The following is a 19,686-nucleotide window of genomic DNA, read 5'->3' as shown; positions in this document are numbered from 1 at the left end:
TATTATGTGTTCACACTGTTTTGTGTCTGCCTCCCTGAATAGACCATGGACTCCTTGTGGCCAGGGCCGAGTTTTGCTTATTTTTGTATCCCTGAGGTCGAGCCCAGTATCCCACTTGGAGCAGGCAGACAGGTACCCAATAAATCCTTGTTACATAAAACAATGTCTGCAGAGCCGGATGGGGCCCCATGAAATGGGCAGGGAGCTAATGCAAGCCCCAGAGGCACTGTCTAGTTTTTGGGAGGCCCTAGAGTGGAGGGGAGGGCACAGGCAGCCATGCCAAACTTGTCATTGTTCCGCGTCATCAAGAAGGCTCTCCTTCAGACTCCACCCAGCTGTGATGTAACCTCTGCCACCCTCCTCCCCATCACACCCTAGTGGTACCAGACTCCACCCAGCTGTGATGTAACCTCTGCCACCCTCCTCCCCATCACTGCCCTAGTGGTGGAGGAGGATGAGACCCAGACCAGTTCTTCCAGAATTTCAGAGCCTTGGGTAGTCTTCTTTATTCATAGTGAGAGGGGCAGAGGGAACCCTCCTGGCTTCAGTAAAGAGAGACTGGGGAATGTCTGAGTGGAGCCCCACTTTTCTCATCTGCAGTTCCTCTGCCCATCCAATTATCAGAGCTGAGAACCAAAGGTGACCCTGTCTTGTTGCGTTGTGGAATAAGACTTGGAATTGGTTCCTATTTTTCATTCATCACGGTTTCTATCCTTAGGAGCCAGAGGAGAAAGGGGATATTTTTTCCCCACCTTCAGGGAACCCACTCTGTGGACCAGGCTGGCCTTGAACTCACAGAGATCCACTTGCCTCTGAGTGCTGGGATCAAAGGCATGAGGGAGGAGGGGATCTTGTAGAAAGAGGAGAAGGAACAGGGACTTCGGGCATGCGTGCCACGTGAAGACTTTGACTTCCCTTTCCTAGACTCCTGTAAATGACAGGAAATGATACTGTTTCAACATTGTCCCTGACGGAGTCTCAGGTGTGGCTGCTCTGGCTTTCTCTCCCTCTCTGTTTGGCCCGGCCTTGCCCTGCCCATCCCTGGTTGGATCTATTCTGGAGGCTATAGTCGTTGTAGTCCCCGCCCCTCAGCTCCCCCCCTCCCCCAGCTCCAGGTTCCTCTTATCCATCTGCATTGCCACTCCATGCCTGGTGGTTATCTGAAGACCAGTCCTTGGAGGTGGGACCAGAGCATTAGTGGAAAGGGGGGTTCAGTTCTCTGCCTTGTCCTCACCAGCCTTGGCAGGTGAAGTGACTTACCCTGGATTGTCTGTCACTCTCACAGAGCCGCCTGGAACCAGGCTGCTCCCCACTGATTCACCTGGCTTCTCTGTAAGGCTGGGTACTGAATGGCAGGACTGCGGCCAGGGCCCACGTCACAGGGACTTGGAGCCCAGCGCCCTTTGGAATCAGTGTACACATGCATGTGTGGGCGGTGAGGGTGGGGGGAGGGAGACTGTTTTCTGAGGCTCTTTCCTTCAGCCTTTGGTCTGCCTTCCCCACCCAGCCAGCTCTAGTCCCCTGTTCTGCCCACTAACAGATTTTCTTTTCTTCCTTCAAAAAGTAGTGTGGTTTTCTTTTTTGTTTGTTTGTTTTAAATCATGTATATGAGTGGTGTGCCTGAGTGCATGAATGTGTGCACCACGTGTATGCCTGGTGCCCGCAGAAGTCACAGATCTCTTAGAACTGGAGTTATGGATGGTTGTGAGCCATTTTTGTGGGTTCTAGGAACTAAACCTGGGTCCTCTCCAAGAGCAACAATTTCTCTTAACCATTGAGCCATTTCTCCAGCTCCTTTTCTTTTCTTTTCTTTTCTTTTCTTTTCTTTTCTAAGATTAGTGGTGGCACACACCTATAAATCCCAGCACTCAGGAGGCAGAGGCAGGCAGATCTCTGTGAGTTCGAGGTCAGCCTGGCCTACAGAGCAACTTCCAGAACAGCTAGAGCTGTTACACAGAGAAACTCTGTCTCAGAAAAACAAAGCAAAACAAAATAAAACCAACCAAACAAACAAAAAAGATTCACTGTTTTTATTTTATGTGTATAGCTGTCTTGCCTGCATGTATGTCTGTGCATCCATGCATACCTGAGGCCAGGAGAGGCTGTCTGATCCCATGGGACTGGGGTCACTGACAGCTATAAGGACCCCAGCCTGATCCTCTGCATGAGCAACAAGTGCTGGATTGTCGGCATGTGACACCAGCCTGGCTTTGGGTCATCTTCTTACCATTCTATCTCCTCTGAAAACTGGCTGACTTTTCACACTCTCGGGTTCGGGTTCATGGGTTCTTCCCTTCTGGAACCAAGCTGTAGGGAGCACTTTAGTACTGCATTGGCTCAGAGCTTCACCCGTACCCAGGAAAGTCAGTGTTTATTCTAAGCCATGAAGGAAGAAATTCCCCTTTTGTGCCGGGCTCTGAGTAATAATGGCTTTGGTTCCTTGTAATGTTAAACATGGGACCTTAATGTTGTTATTATTAATACAAATTATTGATATTGTATGATACTTAACATGTGTCAAACACTTGCTAATACTCCATATGAATCTAACCATATGGGTTTCTGTGGGTTTCTTGTCTGTTTTAATGTGTGTGTGTGTGTGTGTGTGTGTGTGTGTTCGCGAGTCATGGACGCTGGGGATGGATTTAAGGCCTTGCTTACGGTAGGCAAACACTGCCACTAAATTATACCTTGAGGCACCCCCTCCCATTTATTTCTCCTGGCTTATTCACATTGAAAACTGCATAGCCTGATGGAGGGAAGTGGGGCCTCCAGCAGTGGGGATACCTCCAGCTGCTCTGGGGGGATTGCCTTAGGGATTGCAGAGGAGAGGATGATAAGGGAGAGGAAACATCAGGGCATGCTGGAGGCTGGAAGTCAGCAGTGGCTCACAGGGAGAAGGGCCAGGAACTCTGGTTTCAAGTCCCCCAGCCCTTGGCCCCCATTCTTGGATTCTTGTCGCAGGTCTGAGAGTCACAGCTGCTGAAGGCAGAACTGGCACCCATAAAGAAGGTTGCTAGATCTCGAGGGCACAGGAGTGAGTAGTGTCGCAGTATAGGGGTCACCTGGGAGAAGACCTGCACACATGGGGCAGGCAGAAAGTGAGGTTTCACTCAAAGGGGCAGAGAGGATAATGCGGCCTTGTAATGGGAACCAGAATCCGGGTTCTCCGTGCTCTGCCTCCCAGCATGCAGTGTCATAAGGCTTTTTCCTTACCCCTAAAGTCCCAGGATGTGATATACTATCTCTGGGGTCAGTCCCAATGGATTCATCAGACTATCTAGAGCTGGGTGTAGCAATGCACACCTGCAATCTCCCAGTGTAGGATGTGGGAGGATCAGAAGCACAAGGTCAGCCTCAGCAACACGGAATTTGAGGCCAGCCTGGGCTAAATGAAACCCTATTTCAATCAATACAAAATAGTGTGTTTGGGAAAAGGGCCCTGGGAACCCTTCAGAACTGGAAGCATCTTTTTGGGGGGGCCTTGGAACTCACAGAGATCCACCTGCTTCTGCCTCCCAAGTGCTGGGATTAAGCTGAGCGCCACCACCACCTGGCTATTGGGAAGCATCTTTACAGACATGGCCTACTGACTCTTCACAGAACCCTCTGTGAGGGCAGGCATTTTTACTCTCATTTAATAACTGGGGAGCCAACCAAGGCTTAGGAGGGGGGCTTTACACACACACACACACACACACACACACACACACACACACACACACACACACACACACTGTTGGTGGCAGAGTCATGGTAGGCAGCTAGGGAACCTGTCTGAAAGAGAACAGATGAAAGTCAGTTGGAGGGGGCTGAGTGGGTCAGGCCCCAGGCAGAACCCTGGGGTGAAGGGAGGGCCGCTGAGGGACAGAGAGTACTCACCAGATACTGCCCTCCCTCAACTCCTGCCTGCTATCCTTGGAGAAAGGCTATCTTCATCTGTCGGTCTGAGAACAGCCTTGGTGTGTGTGGGGGGTTAGACTAAGCTCACCCACCTAAAAAGCAGAGGTGTCTGAACTGGAATTTGGTTAATTTGACTCTGAAATTCTAGATGTTCCCAGTTCGTGTTAAGTGGGTTTGGGGCGTCAGGCTGTGGGACCCAGGCTACAAAGCGTTAAAAGAACCTTGGCCCTCTCCTCTCTCCTCCTGGTTCCCTCCTCCCTCCTCCCTCGCCTCTCCCCAGGCTCTTCCGGTACCCGCTCTTGCAACACCACCCCCGCCACTCTCCCTTCCCCTCGTACCTCCTCGCTCCTCTCAGCTTTAATTTTCTCCGAGTTTTCCGAACTCTGGCTCCTGACCGGGCCTCCTGGGTTCGAGGACCTGGAGGACTGTGCCCTGATCTCTAACTACCCTCGACTTCCAGCTGCTCTAACCTGACGCCCAAGCTGCCATTGCCCGGGCCACCTGGTCTGATCGGCTCACTTCATTCACCGGAGTTGCCAGTTGCTGCACTGTCCCCAGCCCCAATGGGGGAGTGAGAGGCCTCTGCCGGCCGGACATGGGTCTCCCCACCGTGCCTGGCCTGCTGCTGTCACTGGTGAGATGGAAGGGTGGCCTGCTGGCGAGGCCTGGCAGGAGTGGGCATGTACTAGGGGTAGGGGTTGGGGCAGGGACTTCTCTTCTTCGGTTCGTCTGTAGGCTTGCTGTGCTTCACCTGGGGCTCCCTGGGGGGTGGAAGGGAGAGAATTGTGGCAAGTCAAGCCCTCAAGCCCCCAAGCCCCCGGCAGGACAGCCAAGGGGGCTTGCTGGACTTGGGGTGTGTTGGGCTCTGGGGAGGCCAGCTGCCAGGCTGGTGGAATTAGGCGGAGCAGCCCTGTTTCTCTGGCAGAAGTTGAATGGCATGGGTCAGGATGTTGGAAGACTGAGTCGGAGAAGGGGTTCAGTTGGTGACACAAGTTGGAGATACCGTGCTTGGGAGTGAACCAGGAAACTGGATGAAGCTGGGCAGCCGGGCCCAGACTTCTTCGCTGAGACAGTCTTGGCCTTTTGGCTTCCAGGTTGGCTTCCAGACAAGAGGTCTCCATTGGTCTAACCCTCCCTAGGTAGACAGCACCTCCTTTACTTTGGCAGTGTATCCTCCAGCCCCCCCCCTCCCCCAGACCTAAAAGGCGTCTCACGGTTTCCAATTCCACCGTTCAGATTGGGGAAGTTGGTAGCAGCTTGTTTTCGTCACTGGAAAAATGTCCTTTTCTCTGGCTTCGGCCTTGTTTTCGTGTTTTCTTGGTTTCTCTCTACGTGCTTATCATCATTCTGTGGCGATCCTCAGAGCCGGGGCTCCATGGCTGTCTGGTGGACAGTGTCTCTGAGTGCAGCCTCCTTCTCCATGCCTCTCCGCTCCTCATTCCTCCTTTCCTGTCAGTCCCCAGCGCCTCCTTGTGTAGCTCCTTTCTGTTCATTCTCTTTTTCTCTTCTCGTTCTGTCTAAACCAGTGTTTCTAGAATCCCGGACTCCCCCAGTCTGTGCGGTCTCATGTCTTTTCATTCCCCCTCTTTGGTCTCCCAATCTCAGCTCACGACCCCTGTCAAGACTGCCCCTTCTGGGCATGCGCCCATCACCCAGCCACCCATCACCTTAGTTCTGTTCTCTGTAGGGCTGATCACCTGGAGGTGAGGCTCAGCACAGCAGCCTGACCTGCGTGAACGTGGGCATTCTCTATTTCCAGAATGGCTCTAATGATCACTACCTCACGGGTGTTACTTTCAGATGAACTAGATGGATGCCTCTTAAATATTTATTCAATTTATTAACCCTTACTCTGTGTTAGGCCCTACTTCCAGTGCTAGCATTAGGGATGAATGAAACCCCTGAGGTCGAATTGGCAGGCCTGACGGGGAAGAGTACGCCTCAAATAGAAAGGAATCATTGAGTGCTTGGTGTCTGTTTTCTCGTCGTTAGCGGTGTTCGTTGTCACTGCTCAATGGCAGCCAGTGTTTGATAGAGCAAAAACAGCCTAGGTAGGTAGCGGAGCCATCCTGATCCAGCTGTGGTGGCCCAGGTGGGGATGGGCCACTCTGAACAGAAGTACCTAGCACAGCGCCTATGAGGTGGGTGAGTGATGAGGAGCCGCCGGGGTCAGGAGGGAGCAATGCACATGGCCGGGATGCGACGAGGCCAACAAGATTTTGTTGCTCTCAAAGAGTTTAAATATAGGAGTCAAAATGACTCTAGAACAGTTCAGAGCAACAGACATGTCAAAGCCTTGTGATGTAGTGTCCTGGAGGCAGAACTGGGTGAGAGGGTGGGCCACAGGCCAAGTGTCTTTGTTTGCTGAAGGGCCCTTGCCTGTCTGCGGGGCTGAGCCTGCCTGCATAGATCTTTTTTTTGTTTTGTTTTGTTTGTTTTGTTTTTCGGGACAAGGTTTCTCTGTGTAACAGCCTTAGCTGTCTTGGAACTAGCTAGCTCTTGTAGACCAGGCTGGTCTTGAACTCATAGAGATCTGCTTGCCTCTGCCTCCCAAGTGCTGGGATTAAAGGCATGCGCTGTCTCTGCCCAGTGCCTGCATAGATCTTTGGCTTACTGAGAGATCTTGGGAGTGTGAGCTATTTCCCACCCATTTTGGCATTTCCAGCACCCATGAGGATCCTGGAACGGAGATCTTGACACTTGACTAATGGCTGAATCAATTAGGGAAGAAGAGATGGGTCAGTTGGGACCAAGGAGGGAATGAGCATGGAGAAGAGGACTTGGAACTGGCATCCGAAGCCGGAAAGGAGGGACGGTAGAGGAGTTGGGAGACTGGGTTGGGAGAATGGAGACCAGCTCTCCAATTTTATGTTGAAGGTGGTAGTTAAAGGAGCTGAACACCTCAGTTTGGGATGGAATGGCCAAGCTGAGGGATGTGGCAGTGAGAACGGGCACTCTGGGGTGCCTGAGAAAGCACCTGGAGCCAGTCAAGATGGCACGGGCCATCCTAGAATGGGAGATGGAGGTGGGAGATCGGTTCAAGGCCAATTTTGGCTGCATAAAGAATGTGACGCCAGCCTGGGCTACATGACACCATGTTATAAAACATAAAGGGTGCATAAAGACTCAGGTAGAGGCCTGCTTCCCTCCCTCCCTCCCTCCTTCCCTCCTTCCCTCCCTCCCTCCCTCCCTCCCTCCCACTCTTTCTCCCCCCCCCCCCCTTAGCTATTCTCCAAGGATCCATTCTGTCCAGACTATGTTCCAATCTCTGCCACATGTGCCCATGGAAGGATCTATCCATGGAAACCACGTTTGAAGCCAGGCTCTGCAGGTGCAGAGGATTCACACCCCAGTGGTACAAGTTGGAGCCTGAATACAGATAAGAAACTATGTAGGTAGCTTCAGCCCCAGCAGAGGTTGGAGGTAGACACATCACTGAGGCAGAAGGTTGATGTGAGACCTGGGCAATAGAGCGAGACCCCGAGACCCTGCTGTGGCACAGAAAAAAGGAAGGCGGTTGCAATAATCAATAGTTCAAGGGTGGGGCAACCAGAGGACATGGAGGAGGTGGAGAGATTATAGAAGGGCCTGACAGGTGACTCTGAGGGCTTTGGCAGTTTTCAGAGTTAGCTCCAAGAAGCTGGTGGTGTGACATGTGTCCAGGCAAGGAGGCTGGGTGAGTTCTGTTGGGGGAAGGTTAAGTAGCTCAGGAACTGGCCAAGTGTAAGTGTGCTTGGACTGAGTGGAGCAGTTCTCAGTCTGCCTTCTGGCTGTTTCCGGCTGCATGGCTCGTCGGCTGGACTCGGAAAGAGAGGTGTACATGGCAGAAGTATCAATGGGACATGCTCACGAATGCATGTGTGTGGACGTGGGTGCACTGTCTCTGAAGCTCTCGGAGACGCGCGTGTCTCTGTGGCAGGAGGGTGCGACTCCCCAACATCCTTGAAGCTATCACTGACTCCATCTGGGATGGAAGGCACCACAATCTGTCCCTCCAGTTTGCAGGCCCAGATCTGGGTGATGTGACCAAGATTCTCTGATCTCTTAGCTCATAGGGTTTGTGGTCTGTATGGTGAGATCATATCTACTCATTTGAAATAACTAGCTTCTGATAAGAGTCCAGAGTAGGTATGAGTAGGTCGTGTTATTCAATGTGAACAGGTGACTGGATATCCAAAGAGCTTGGATGGGGAACATGAGTCATTAGTGGGGGGCTTTGCGGGTGGGTGGGAGGTAGAATCGTGACAGAGTTCTCAGGGGAGGCCTTGCCAATGAGGTCTTCCTCCCCCCCGCAGGTCTTGACATTAAATGGAACAAACACATTTTAACGTAATGAACACATTAATGCGGGGGACGGACCAAGAGAGTGGGTCCCCAAAAGGTGGTTGGGTCAAGGTTTGACCACAGGGTCCATCTTGGCTTCTGCGCCCTATTCGACAGCCCCAGCACAGGAAGTCACACCTTCAGGCCTCCCAGGCGGAAGCTGAGGGGTAGTTAGAGAGTCTCTGTACCACTCTCTCAAGCCTCTCTCTACAGGCACCCCCAGCTTCCTGCCCCCTCTCTGCTCCAGGCAAAGGCATTTGGGCTTGGGTCAGGACTTTGGCCTTGGCTCCCCGATTCCGTGGGAACAGAACGCACCCACTCACAATGGATCTGGTAGGACGGCTAGCGGGTGCTCACACACGTGGCGCCCATTCAGAGACCCTGAGGGCCCTGGAACCCTTGGAGCAGGTGGGATATGGTACTGGTTCCGTGCCCATTCCGTTTCTCTTGTTCGTTTTGTTTTGTTCTTCGAGACAGGGTTTCTCTGTGTAGCCCTGGCTGTCCTGAAGTGCTGTAGCTCTGTAGACCATGCTGGCCTCTGAGTGCTGGGATTAAGGCCCGACTCTCTCCATCTCTTCTAGCTTTAAGAGGGCTGCGGGCTTTTCCTTTGTAGCTACTAGGCTATGAAGCCTTACCGCTGGGTCCTGTTTCTTAAGGATTGTTTTGGGAGCCCTCAAACACAATGCAACTGGCCAGAAGCAGGCCGGCTGTGGGAATGTGGTATGGGAGGGAGGGCCGCTTGTTTTTGTTTCTTGCTGGCACTGGGGAGCATCGGGGGCCTAGCAGAAAAGCCCATGGAGCCAGGGAGCAGGGATCCTGGGACAGGGTTTATCCACTGAAGACTTGTTGTTTAACTTTGCTGAGGAATCAGGGCAGGTCACAATCTAAAGGAAGGATGTTGGGGGCGGGGTGGGGGGGGCGTCCTCCGGGAGGAGCCTACTGACCTGATAGGGGAAGCCAGGGGTCAGGAAGACTTCCCTTTGGGATGAAATGGAAGAGGGAGGCATTTCCCCGAAATCTGTGGGCCCAGTGGGACAGGGGTCCATTGCCTGGCTCTTTTTAAGGGGCAAAGGATAAAGAGCCCTGAGTGGGGATGGGGGGATGGGGGTGGGGTGGGTGGGAAAGAGAGATTGCTTGCCCTGAAGGGAGGAGATGAGGTTCTACTTGCTGGCTGGCCTTTTCTTTCTGCTGACTCACAACCCTTGTAGAGCTGGGGAAGCTGCAGTTCTCGGTCCACACTGTCCTAGATCCCCTCCCTCCCTGGCCTGAGTCACTGGGGCGGAGCTGCTGGGAAAAGATTTCCCTTTCCCGGATTTGTCTTAACCCCAAGAGTTCTGGAGAGGGAGGGACACGTGACGAGAGACACCGGGCTCCTTCTCTGGAGGCTCACCCGTCCTCATGGTGGAGAAGCTCCCTCTAAGGCTGTTCTTGGCCTGGAGCCCACCTTTACCTCTTCCTGCCGCTGCCTTGGCCGGTTGGCTTTGCGTCAAGTATTCTGATGGGCTTGGAAGTGCGATTGACCTTAGGTGCTCCAAACATTGCTTCTTCGGGGAAAGGAACCACACTTTTCATGATTGGGAAGTTCTTATCATAACTAACCCTTCCTGTTGTCACCCTGGAAGCCTCTGCACACCGTGTTGGGGGATGGCGGCGGCGGTGGGGGTGCACCCCTGCATGAGAGATTGCAGGTGTGCAGTGTGCTTCTGTGTGTGGCTTCTCGGGTCCATCTCTGGCTGAGGCCCAGGCTTCCTGACCCGTGCAGCTGCTGCTGCTGCCGCCGCCGCCGCTGCTGCGGTAACATTTCTAGTAACAGCAGCTGGCAGGTTGCACCTCCTTCCAAAAGAGCTGTGGAGGCTGCAGGGCCTTGAAGGCAGCTGGGCGTCTAGACAGCCATGGGTGGCTAGCTCTTCTCTCCTGAATGCGATCTGATTGGTCCGTTGCTCCTGCATCTGTAACATGCCTTGGTGACGTCCTCTACCTTTGCTGGGGGGGAGTGGCTCATAGCAGGGGGTGGGGTAGGAATGAAAGGATGAAGGTTGAGGGAAACCCGAAGCTGGAAGAGATCAAAGGGCAAGATCTAAATTGAAGCTAAGATGAATTATGGCTTGGCTTTCTCCACACTGAAGTTATTTACATACAGGAAAACCATGTAGTTGCTATGAGCTTTGCCAAGGTTATGAAACCAGCCTTCCAGAATGCTCTGCTTGGCCATGGGCTTTGGGACTCCTGACATATCCTCAGCTCCTGATTTGCTGGTCTTCTCGAGTCAGATTGCCAGCCTCTGGCTGACCCTAGTACATGACCCGCTTGTCTTTGCTTATGCCCAAACCTTCTCTCCTCCTTCCCTCTCAATTTGTTCTTGCTAACTTAAGCTGTAGTGTAAATTTAGCTGCGGAAGGCATGGACCGCGAGGGCAGGCTGCTGAGCAAGACTTGAAACAAAGATATAGAACTCTTGACTCCGAGCATGTGGCTCAGGGCATGTGTGAGGTTCTTGGTTTCATTCCCAGCTCCCCACTCCCCGTCCAGCCCCCATCCCCCATGAATACATCCAGTCATGTACCCCACCCTCCATCTCCCATGAACGCACCCACTCATGCACGCAAAAGATCATGCACAGAGCTCTTCCCACACCCAGGAATGCTGCTTGCAAGAACATCATCCACCTGTGTCCCCATCTGATTTTGCATCCATATGCACACAGGTGCGGGTTCATATCCCTGTGTGTCTGTGTGCATGGAGGAGGTCAGAGTTCAACCTCAGGGGTTTTCCTCAGAGAGCATTCACCTTGTGTTCTGAGACAGAATCTCTCACTGGGACCGACCGGTTGCTGATTCAGCCAGGCTAGGCTGTCCAGAGAGCTGGGATGTGCTTGTATCCTCCCCATCCCTGGGATTACAAGCCCAGGCTACTGTGCCTTGCTCTATGTGGGTGATGGGGTTGATCTCAACTCCTCATGTTTGCGCAGTGGCACTAGCCCGAACCGTCTCCATGGCAGCCCTCCCTACAACTTGATTTCCCCCCCATAGTACTTTTTATTAGTGTAATGAAATCCAGGAGGCTCCCCTCTGAAGTGTCCACAAACGGGCACACTCTGAAACCCGCGCCCAGGTACACAAGTGCCAAATGACCTTTAGGACTGTCTGTTGGACGGCAGACAAGCTACCACTGAAACAGCTTGCTAGTTCGGGGTAAAGACACTCCCCGGTAGGCCAGGGCTTATCTCTGAGGTTCTGTGTGAGACCCGGAGCTCCACCTCTAGCAAGCAATACCAACATCTAGACATTCATTGACCAGCTTTCTTGTCATCAGTATTGCGAGCTCCCTTGGGGAACTGGCCGGAGTAGAATGCAGTGTGGTGGGGAGGGGGTGAGACCTAATTGCCCAGGGTTATGGAGACAAATGCTAGCAGACAGAACAATCAGAGACCAAGGAAATATTCGACTGCGCAGTGGGTGCGGTTTAAGGGAGAACGTTCCTCAGGATGGACAGGAATTATGGGGGGAGGGGCATCAGTGTGCTGCCTCTATGGCCCCACCTTAACTGTGTTTTCTCCTTCTGATTTTTCCCCCCAGGTGCTCCTGGCTCTGGTGGGGATATACCCCTCAGGGGTCACTGGACTGGTCCCTTCCCTTGTGAAGAGGGAGAAGAGGGATAGTTTGTGTCCCCAGGGAAAGTACCCCCATTCGCAGAATAACTCCATCTGTTGTACCAAGTGCCACAAAGGTAGGAGAGACTGGGGAGCCGTCTTCTTGAGCTTTCCTTTGCTTGTTTGGGGTGCTCCACAACCTTGGCGGCTGGGAGTTCCCTTCCTTTGCTGCCTTCCCTGGGCTTGGGTTTTGTTCTTTGGTTCTCCACGGCAGCCTAATCCATGCCCCGTTCACAGGGACCTACTTGGTGAATGACTGTCCAGGCCCAGGGCAGGAAACAGTCTGCAAGGAGTGTGAAAAGGGCACCTTTACAGCCTTCCAGAATCACCTCAAACAGTGCTTCAGCTGCAAGACATGTCGGAAAGGCAAGCCCTCGGGAGCAGGAGTCGGGAGTTGGGAAGGGCTCAAGAGGGGGATCTGGTGTGAGAAGGCTCGTGAGCATGTATTTGTGCATGTGGATGTGGATGTTTGTCAGGGGTGAAGATTTGCATCTGCTTGAGGGTGCAGTGGGAACATGCGTGCACATGCCTCCTGGGTCTGTGTGCACAGGAGTGTTCATGTGACAGAGACACATGCACACATGATGGGGAGGTCAGGATTTGTGTGGGGAAAGGGAGGCGAGACTCATGTACCATTTTCTTCCCTCTTCAGAATGGTCCCAGGTGGAGCTTTCTGCTTGCAGAGCAGACAAGGACACTGAATGTGGCTGTAGGAAGAACCAGTTCCAGAGCTACCTAAGTAAATCCACACACTTCCAGTGCAAGAACTGCAGCCTCTGCTTCAATGGCACGGTGAAAATCCCCTGTGAGCACCACTCCCCCAAGCCCAGGCCCTCTCCCCTCCTCAGGAGTAGCCTGCCTCTCAGGCAGAAGGTTTCCATTTCTGTTCTCGCTCCCCATGAGGTAGCATCTTTTCTCCACCCCATTCTGTGGTCTGTGGCTCTGAGCTCCTGCATGGTGCCTGCATCTTGACCTTCTCCCTCCCCCTGGTCCACTTTCTTAGTCTTTTTGTCTTCTCTCAGGTAAGGAGAAACAGGACACTGTGTGTCTCTGCCACATAGGATTCTACCTGGATGAAAAAAATGAGTGTGCCCCTTGCAGTCGGTGAGTATTTGCCAACTGGTTGGGGAGCTGGGGTGGAAGAGCAGCTGTGGCTGGATTAGAGGAGGTGCCCTACAACCAGATGAGAGGAAGGCACTCCATCTAGACATCAATAGTCTTTTCTTTTTCTCCAGGACGTTAGTGGGTAGACAACATAGCTTAGCGGCAAAGCGTTTTTAGCATAAGTCTGACAACCTGAGTTCAATCTCTGGAACCCAAGTAAAGGTGAAAGGAGAGAATATCAATTCCACAGAGCCATCCTCTGACCTCCACACGTTCCATAGCACGCAAGCCTCTCCAGTGCTGGGCAGTTAGATGCAAGCACCATGCTCTTTCGAGACAGGGTTTCTCTGTGTACCTTTAGAGCCTGTCCTGGAACTCACCCTGTATGTAGCCCAGGCTGGTCTCAAACTCACAGAGATCCTTGTGCCTCTGCCTCTCAAGTGCTGGGATTAAAGGCCTGCGCCACTAGCGCTGGCCCAGGCGGCTTGCTATTGCTGATACCTCGAGTTGATGCACGTGCCACTCCCCTGTGGTGATGGGGAAGCTCAGCCAATCACATCTGGCTAGGGTGTGTTTGCTTGTGGTGATTCCTTCCAGCCTCCTTGGCAGACTTCCTCATTCCTATGACTCCATTTGGGCTGCTCTGACACATTTGCTTCCAGAGAACTCTGAGACTTTCCTAGTTGAAATGACCTGGGGTTAAATCCCAACCTACCCATTTCCCGGCTGTGCAAACGTGGGCAAGTTATTACGTCTCCACGCCTATGTTTCTTAACCTTTAGAGTAAGGAGGGGTGAAGATAGAAGTGGGGTTCAATGATAGAGCACTAGCCTAGCATTTTTCAAGGCTCTGGGATTGGACCCCAGGTTCATAAAACCCCCAAACAGAAAACTAGACCGACAACCCATGAAACGGTCTGAACCAAAGCTATTTACTTTCTAATTTTTCCCCACTAAGTTTCATTTCAAAAGAGCTTGTGTGCCCAAAGCCATGTGTTTTTCACCCTGAACTTGTGAGGCACACAAAAGCCCATTCTCACTTGCCTCTGTCCCACTCCTTGGTTAGTTTTCTCACCCCGCTCTGCCCTGTGACAGCCGATAGACATTCTAAAACTGCTCACGCCTGTGTGGCCTGTCATCTCCTAAGGCAAATGCTGTAAGTGGCTGGTGTCATCAGAGACAAGCCCTTCAGCTTCTCGTGTGAGTCATCTTTCTGTGGCTTAATCAGGTTAAAGCAAAGAAAGGTTTCTTTTCAGAGCGTCATTCAGCTCACGGTGCTCAGTGGTCAGTGGTCAGTGGTCAGTGGTTGGCATTGCTGCCTTTGAGCAGCATTTTTGAGGCACAGCATTGTGGGGCAAAGGTGCTTACCTTGTAGCAGCTGAGAGGCACAAAGGGTGTGGAGTGGGGTCAAAGGTCAAGTCCCCAGTGACCTAACTTTTACTAGGCCCCATGTCCCAAAATGCTGGGGATCAAGCTTTCAGCATGTGGACCCTAGCAAGACATTCCAGATCCAAACCGTAGGCCTCTCCATGCCACAATCCCACCAGCAAACATAATGCTAAACTCAGTTCGTTGACACATGCCATCTACCAAGCACACACCATGTCAGGGATAAGGACTTGACCCTTAATCCCAAGGGGCAGAGGTGACATGATCTCCATGAGACACTGGGCCATAGAAGTGAAATGGCTTGTTTGTGTCATGTTACCAGTCAATGACTGGAAGGAGTTTTATTCTAGCCATAACTGCCTTTTAAATTTATTTTTAAAATATTGATTGAGTGCGGAATCCAGGCTCCTGCATGATATTCAAGTGCTCTACCGTGGAGCCACAGTAACCTCAGTCCTGTGACCATTTTATTTTATTATTTACAAAGGTTTTTGTTTTGTTGATTCAGAGTTTCATTGTGTAGCCCTGGCTGTCCTGGGATTCACTGTGTAGGCCAGGCTGACCTTGAACTCTTAGAGGTCTGCCTGCCTCAGTCTCCTGAGTGCTGGAATGTGCCACCATGCCTGGCATTTAAAAAGTACTTTAAAAACATTTATTTTCATTTTATGTGTATGAGTGTTTTGCCAGCATGTATATATGTGTACCATGTGTATGCCTGGTACCGTCAGAGGCCAGAAGAGGGCATCAGAGCCACTGGAACTGGAGTTACAGATGGTTGTGAGCTGCCATGTCGGACTATGACGACTTTAAATTTATCAACACAGCCTACTTGTCCTTTCTCCCCCTCTTCCCCTCGTTTCCTCTCTCGATTCTCTCTCTTGACTTGGTCTCCTGTTGCCCAGGCTGACCCTGACCTTGCTGTGTAGCCAAGGGTGACCTCTGGCCATTACCTCCCAAGTGCTGAGACTGCATGCATACACTACCACTGCTTGCTGTCAATACAGTCTTTCCAAGACCCCTTCAACTTGTAAAACGAAGTGGCTGTGTGAGGAACTGTTTCATTCTTCTGCCTCAGTTCTCAAGGCAGGCTAAGTTCCACTGTCTTAGGAGATAGCAGAGACAATCGCAGCGCAAAAGAACTCCACCGTCTTTCTAGTCACCAGTATTGCCTCTTTCTTCAGCTGCAAGAGAAACATGGAGTGTCTGAAAATGTGCCAACCTGAACCTGTTGCAAACCCTCGGGAACCAGGTGAGGCGCAGTGGCCTGGTGTCCATGCTTACTGGCTGATTGGCTGACTCCCTTGCTTCCGCCCCCCCAATCTCTGCTGTGCAGAACACTGAGCGTTCTCTACTTTGTCTGCAGGTACCGCAGTGCTATTGCCCCTGGTCATCCTCCTGGGCCTTTGTCTTTTATTCTTTATCTTCATCAGTTTAATGTGCAGATATCCCGGGTGGAAGCCCCATGTCTACTCCCACAGTGAGTGTGGCCTGTGGGGAAAGTGGAGCTGGGGAGGGGGTCGGGTGGACAAGGTGGAGGGAGGTGAGGCCCTTTGCTCAGGGCTAACAGTCCTGGTTGTTGGGAGGGAAGCCATACTCTATCAGTAATTCTCTTGTCCCTGGGGCCACATAGACCCTGGGGCGTGACACCACAAGTCCCCAAGGCCAGGGTTGGGGGGAGTTTGAAACAGAAGTGAAATTCATGATGCTTTCTTCTTTTTTTTTTTTTTTTTCTCAGTTTGTGGAAATTCAGCACCTGTCAAAGAGGTGAGAGGAAAAGTTCCAACTTCCTGACTCTTCCTTCTCAACTCCCTGATGTCCAAATCACTTGCACTGGGGGTGGTGGGCTCCCTTAGTTCCTCCATTCCCCACTCCCATAAAGGATAAAGAGGGCTCTTTTTTCTCCCCACTAATGCAATGCCTTCTCTCTTTCAGGCGGAGGTTGAAAGAAATAAGCCCCTAACTCCAGCCCCTGCCCCCGCCGTCAACTCCGCTCCGCACTTCAGCTCTGCCCCAGGCTTCAGTCCTGTCCCCAGTACCAACACCTCCAGCCCCATCTTCTACCCCAGTAACTGGCCCAACTTCAAGGTCATGCCGCCTGTAAGGGAGGTGGTCCCAACCCAGCGTGCTGACCCTCTCCTCTACGAATCCGTCCCCACTCCTGTTCAGAAATGGGAAGACTATCCCCACCCGCAGCGACCCGACCGTGAGTTTGGGTTCCCGGAGGCGGGGACGTTACTCCTGGAAGGAGTCGGGCAGGGCGGAGGCCAAGATGGCAGGGCTGCCGCTGGAGGCGCACGATCCTTGTCTCCAGTTGCAGACCCAGCGACGTTGTATACGGTGGTGGACAGCGTGTCTCCGTTTCGCTGGAAGGAGTTCATGCGGCTCCTGGGGTTGGGCGAGCACGAGATCCAGCGGCTGGAAATCCAGAACGGGCACTGCCTGCGCGAGGCTCAGTACAGCATGCTGGAAGCCTGGCGGCAGCGCACGCCACACCACAAGGCCACGCTGGACGTCCTGTACAGTGTGCTTTGCGACATGGACCTGAAAGGCTGCGTGGAGAACATCCGCGAGGCGCTGGGAAGCCCCGCCTCCTACTCGTCCGCACCCCGCCTCCCACGATGAGGCCACAGTCCCGCCTCAAGGGAGGAACTTAAAGGGCAGTCCTGGCGAGAAGCTCTGCCGCCCTGTGGGCCTCCTCTTTGGATGAAAAGGAGGGAGGGGTCTTGAAGGGGCAGGCTCGAGCTGGCAACCGCTTCCTTGGTGCTACCTACTTGGTGTACATAGCTTTTCTCAGCTAACGAAGATTGTCCCAGAGCCAACCACTTGTGCGGGGCAGCAGTATGTGCCATCTGTCTGCTCCCAGAAGGCGGAGCATGCCAAAAATCAGAACAGGTGATTGTAGAGGAAAGGGACACCGTATCTCATGCCCACTTGAGATGCACAGGGCCCAAGCAAGGCTTCTCAGGGCCTCCCCCATTTGGTTCCTGCGCCTTTTTCACAGTAGGTAAGCAATATTTGTATTAATTATAACACACTAATGGAAACTCGACTTCCCTCTGCTGCCTGCCTGGACCAACAAGGCTCAACTGTCTAAGGTAGGGGGCAAGCACAGAACAACGGGGTCTCCAGCTGGAGCTGTGGTCTCTTGTAAATACACTAAAAGTCAAAAAAAAAAAAAAAAAACCGATCTCTGACCCTGTAAAGAGTGGTTTGTATATTGGAGAGGCTGGGCAGAGCCCAGCACCTAGGAGTAGCATGGAAAATCCAGCCTTCCTGCCAGCTAACTGAGACTGCACATCACAGTCCCGTGGGTGCCCGTGCTTCCCTCCTCCCACCCTCTTCCAGTGTTGACCAAGCTTCCCTCCTCCCACCCTCCTCCAGTGTTGACCAAACAGCTATGTTTCTGGCCAGTTTTATGTGGGGCCTCAGAGATGTATCTTTGAGACATGAAAGCACAGTTCTTGACCTCCAGAGTCCACAGAGCAGGAGGTGGGTGCCTGGGTCAGGCTTGGCTTGAAGTGGATCCTTGAGGTAGAGTCCAGGGGGAGGGGAGGGTGGTGACCAGCACTCTTGGGGAGACAATTCTTCTAGGAGATGTGTTAAAGGACCTCAGAATTCCTCACACTTCTCTGTAAAGGAAGGAGACCGATACATTAGGCCAAGGTCAAGCAACGAGAGTAGTGGGGGGGGCAGTTAAAGCTGAGTGCCCTCCCCTCCCCGCTTGGTCCCTGCTCCGCTCTGCCTTCCTTAGAACTAGCCCCCCCCCACTTCATACTGTCCTTTTGTCCCATAGTCGTTTCCCTCCACACTTACGATGTGGACAGGGGGGTGTCCAGCTGTATGATGTGGGTCCCCCTCATTCTCTGCAGCTGGGCTCGAGTCAACTTCCGGGGCTTGCCATCCCCGGGTTCCGAGGCTCCCTCGATCCTTTGGCTGGCCAGCTCCTCCCTTATCTCCCTAAGCACGTCCTCAGCCTGCAGGGGGCGGGGGCGGAGTCCAGGGGATAGAAATCCCTCTTCTTCATCTGAGGACTCCCAGGGGCTTTCCCCAGCAGAGTCAGTAGGGGTTGGAGATTGGGGGAGCGGGCTCCGCCGTTGCGCCCTGTTTAGAGTTTCTGCCACCACATTCCGTGTGGTCAAAGTCTCATCTTCCTCCTCGGACCAGGTTGGAGGTGCTCTCCTGGGCAGACTGCCTCCTCTTAGGATCCCATCTGGCAAGTCTGGGGCACTTCGTCGCTGGGGAGCTTGAGGGTCAGGAGGCTGGGGGCGCAGAGGAACGTCTCGGAGTTCCAGGGTGGAGAAGGTGAGACGAGGGTCCCTACGAAAGGCCTTGGCCCGAAGCCTATTCAGCGGGGTGCGAGGGGTCTTGGGGGAACTTGGAATCAAGGTGCCATAGCCAGAGTCCGAGGTGTCATCAGGCATGGAGGGAGCATCTTCATCGGTATCTTCAGTCACCACTAGGCGGGGGATGATGTTCAACTCCAAAGTCCTAAGGTTAATAGCAGAAAGTCAGACAGAGATAGTGAAGATCAAATACAAGCCCAGGAAGTGGCCCCCATTACTCCGCTCAGGAATGTCTTCTCCTCCAAACTTATTGTCCTGTCTCTTCACATGACACAGTGTTTTTGCCCCCTCACTGGCTAGAATTGTGCTCTATAAAAGACCTTGGGTACTCACTTCTTTTATGCAACACATATGCTAAAATTGGAATGACACGAGAAGATTACGGTCCCTGTGCAAGGTTCATGCAATTTATAAAGCGTTCCATTGTTTTTTTTTTTTTTTTTTTTAAAAAAAGACAAAACCTTGAACTAAGCTGGGCGTGGTCCTTAAAAACAAACAAACAGGGACTGGAGAGATGGCTCATTGGTTAAGAGCACTGACTGCTCTTCCAGAGGACCCGGGTTCAATTCCCAGCACCCACCTTGCAGCTCACAACTGAGGATCCAGTTGCAGGGGATCTGACACCTTCACACCAATGCACATAAAAATAAAGTTAAATAAACCATAAAAATATTTAAAAAAAACAGACACAAAGAGTTTGGGTTGCCTCTGAGTTATTATTCTATCCACAGCACTTAGTTCAGAACTCACGTCAAACAGCTTGTCTCATATTTGCTGACTGGATCCTCTGCAAGTTCACCATCCTGGGTGAACCTCTTACAATGGGGATTTAAACTTGCTGTGTCTTGGAAGCGCTGATATTCTGAGAATCCATATCTACCTTCACTGCAGCCTGATCCTCACAGGGAGCTCACACACCACGTTTCTGCTTCCTTTGCCCTGTGCCCACCCTATCCCACGCATCCCTTCACATGGTG

General features: G+C 52.5%; 2 protein-coding genes and 1 pseudogene across 10 annotated transcripts in view; 2 read left to right on the top strand and 1 right to left on the bottom strand.

Moving 5' to 3' along the window:
- Positions 1-4,195: 4,195 nt before the first annotated feature.
- On the top strand, positions 4,196-19,137 carry Tnfrsf1a (TNF receptor superfamily member 1A). Of its 3 annotated transcripts, none has more exons than XM_038320528.2 (10): positions 4,196-4,537; positions 11,801-11,951; positions 12,112-12,240; positions 12,527-12,679; positions 12,897-12,978; positions 15,548-15,615; positions 15,730-15,843; positions 16,102-16,130; positions 16,299-16,569; positions 16,678-19,137. In XM_038320528.2, the coding sequence occupies exons 1-10, from the start codon at positions 4,499-4,501 to the stop codon at positions 16,986-16,988; spliced, it is 1,347 nt and encodes a 448-aa protein (XP_038176456.1). In that variant the 5' UTR covers positions 4,196-4,498; the 3' UTR covers positions 16,989-19,137. The 3 variants fall into 3 exon arrangements, with proteins under 3 accessions (XP_038176456.1, XP_038176454.1, XP_038176455.1); XM_038320526.2 differs by lacking the exon at positions 4,196-4,537 and adding an exon at positions 8,516-8,634; XM_038320527.2 differs by lacking the exon at positions 4,196-4,537 and adding an exon at positions 11,548-11,680.
- The window catches only part of Plekhg6 (pleckstrin homology and RhoGEF domain containing G6), a 20,170-nt gene continuing 18,041 nt past the window's right edge, over positions 17,558-19,686 (bottom strand). For all 7 annotated transcript variants that reach the window (XM_038320518.2, XM_038320519.2, XM_038320520.2 and 4 more), the window contains 2 exons: positions 18,180-18,854; positions 17,558-17,995 (listed from right to left, as the gene is read on the bottom strand). In XM_038320518.2, the coding sequence (XP_038176446.1) occupies positions 17,986-17,995; positions 18,180-18,854 (685 nt within the window). In that variant the 3' untranslated portion in view covers positions 17,558-17,985. The remainder of the gene's footprint in view (positions 17,996-18,179; positions 18,855-19,686) is intronic.
- On the top strand, positions 19,043-19,142 carry LOC119808551 (annotated as a pseudogene).

This window comes from Arvicola amphibius, chromosome 2 (genome assembly GCF_903992535.2).
Source record: "Arvicola amphibius chromosome 2, mArvAmp1.2, whole genome shotgun sequence".
NCBI classification, from domain to species: domain Eukaryota; kingdom Metazoa; phylum Chordata; class Mammalia; order Rodentia; family Cricetidae; genus Arvicola; species Arvicola amphibius.
This window is presented reverse-complemented; position numbering and strand designations above follow the sequence as displayed.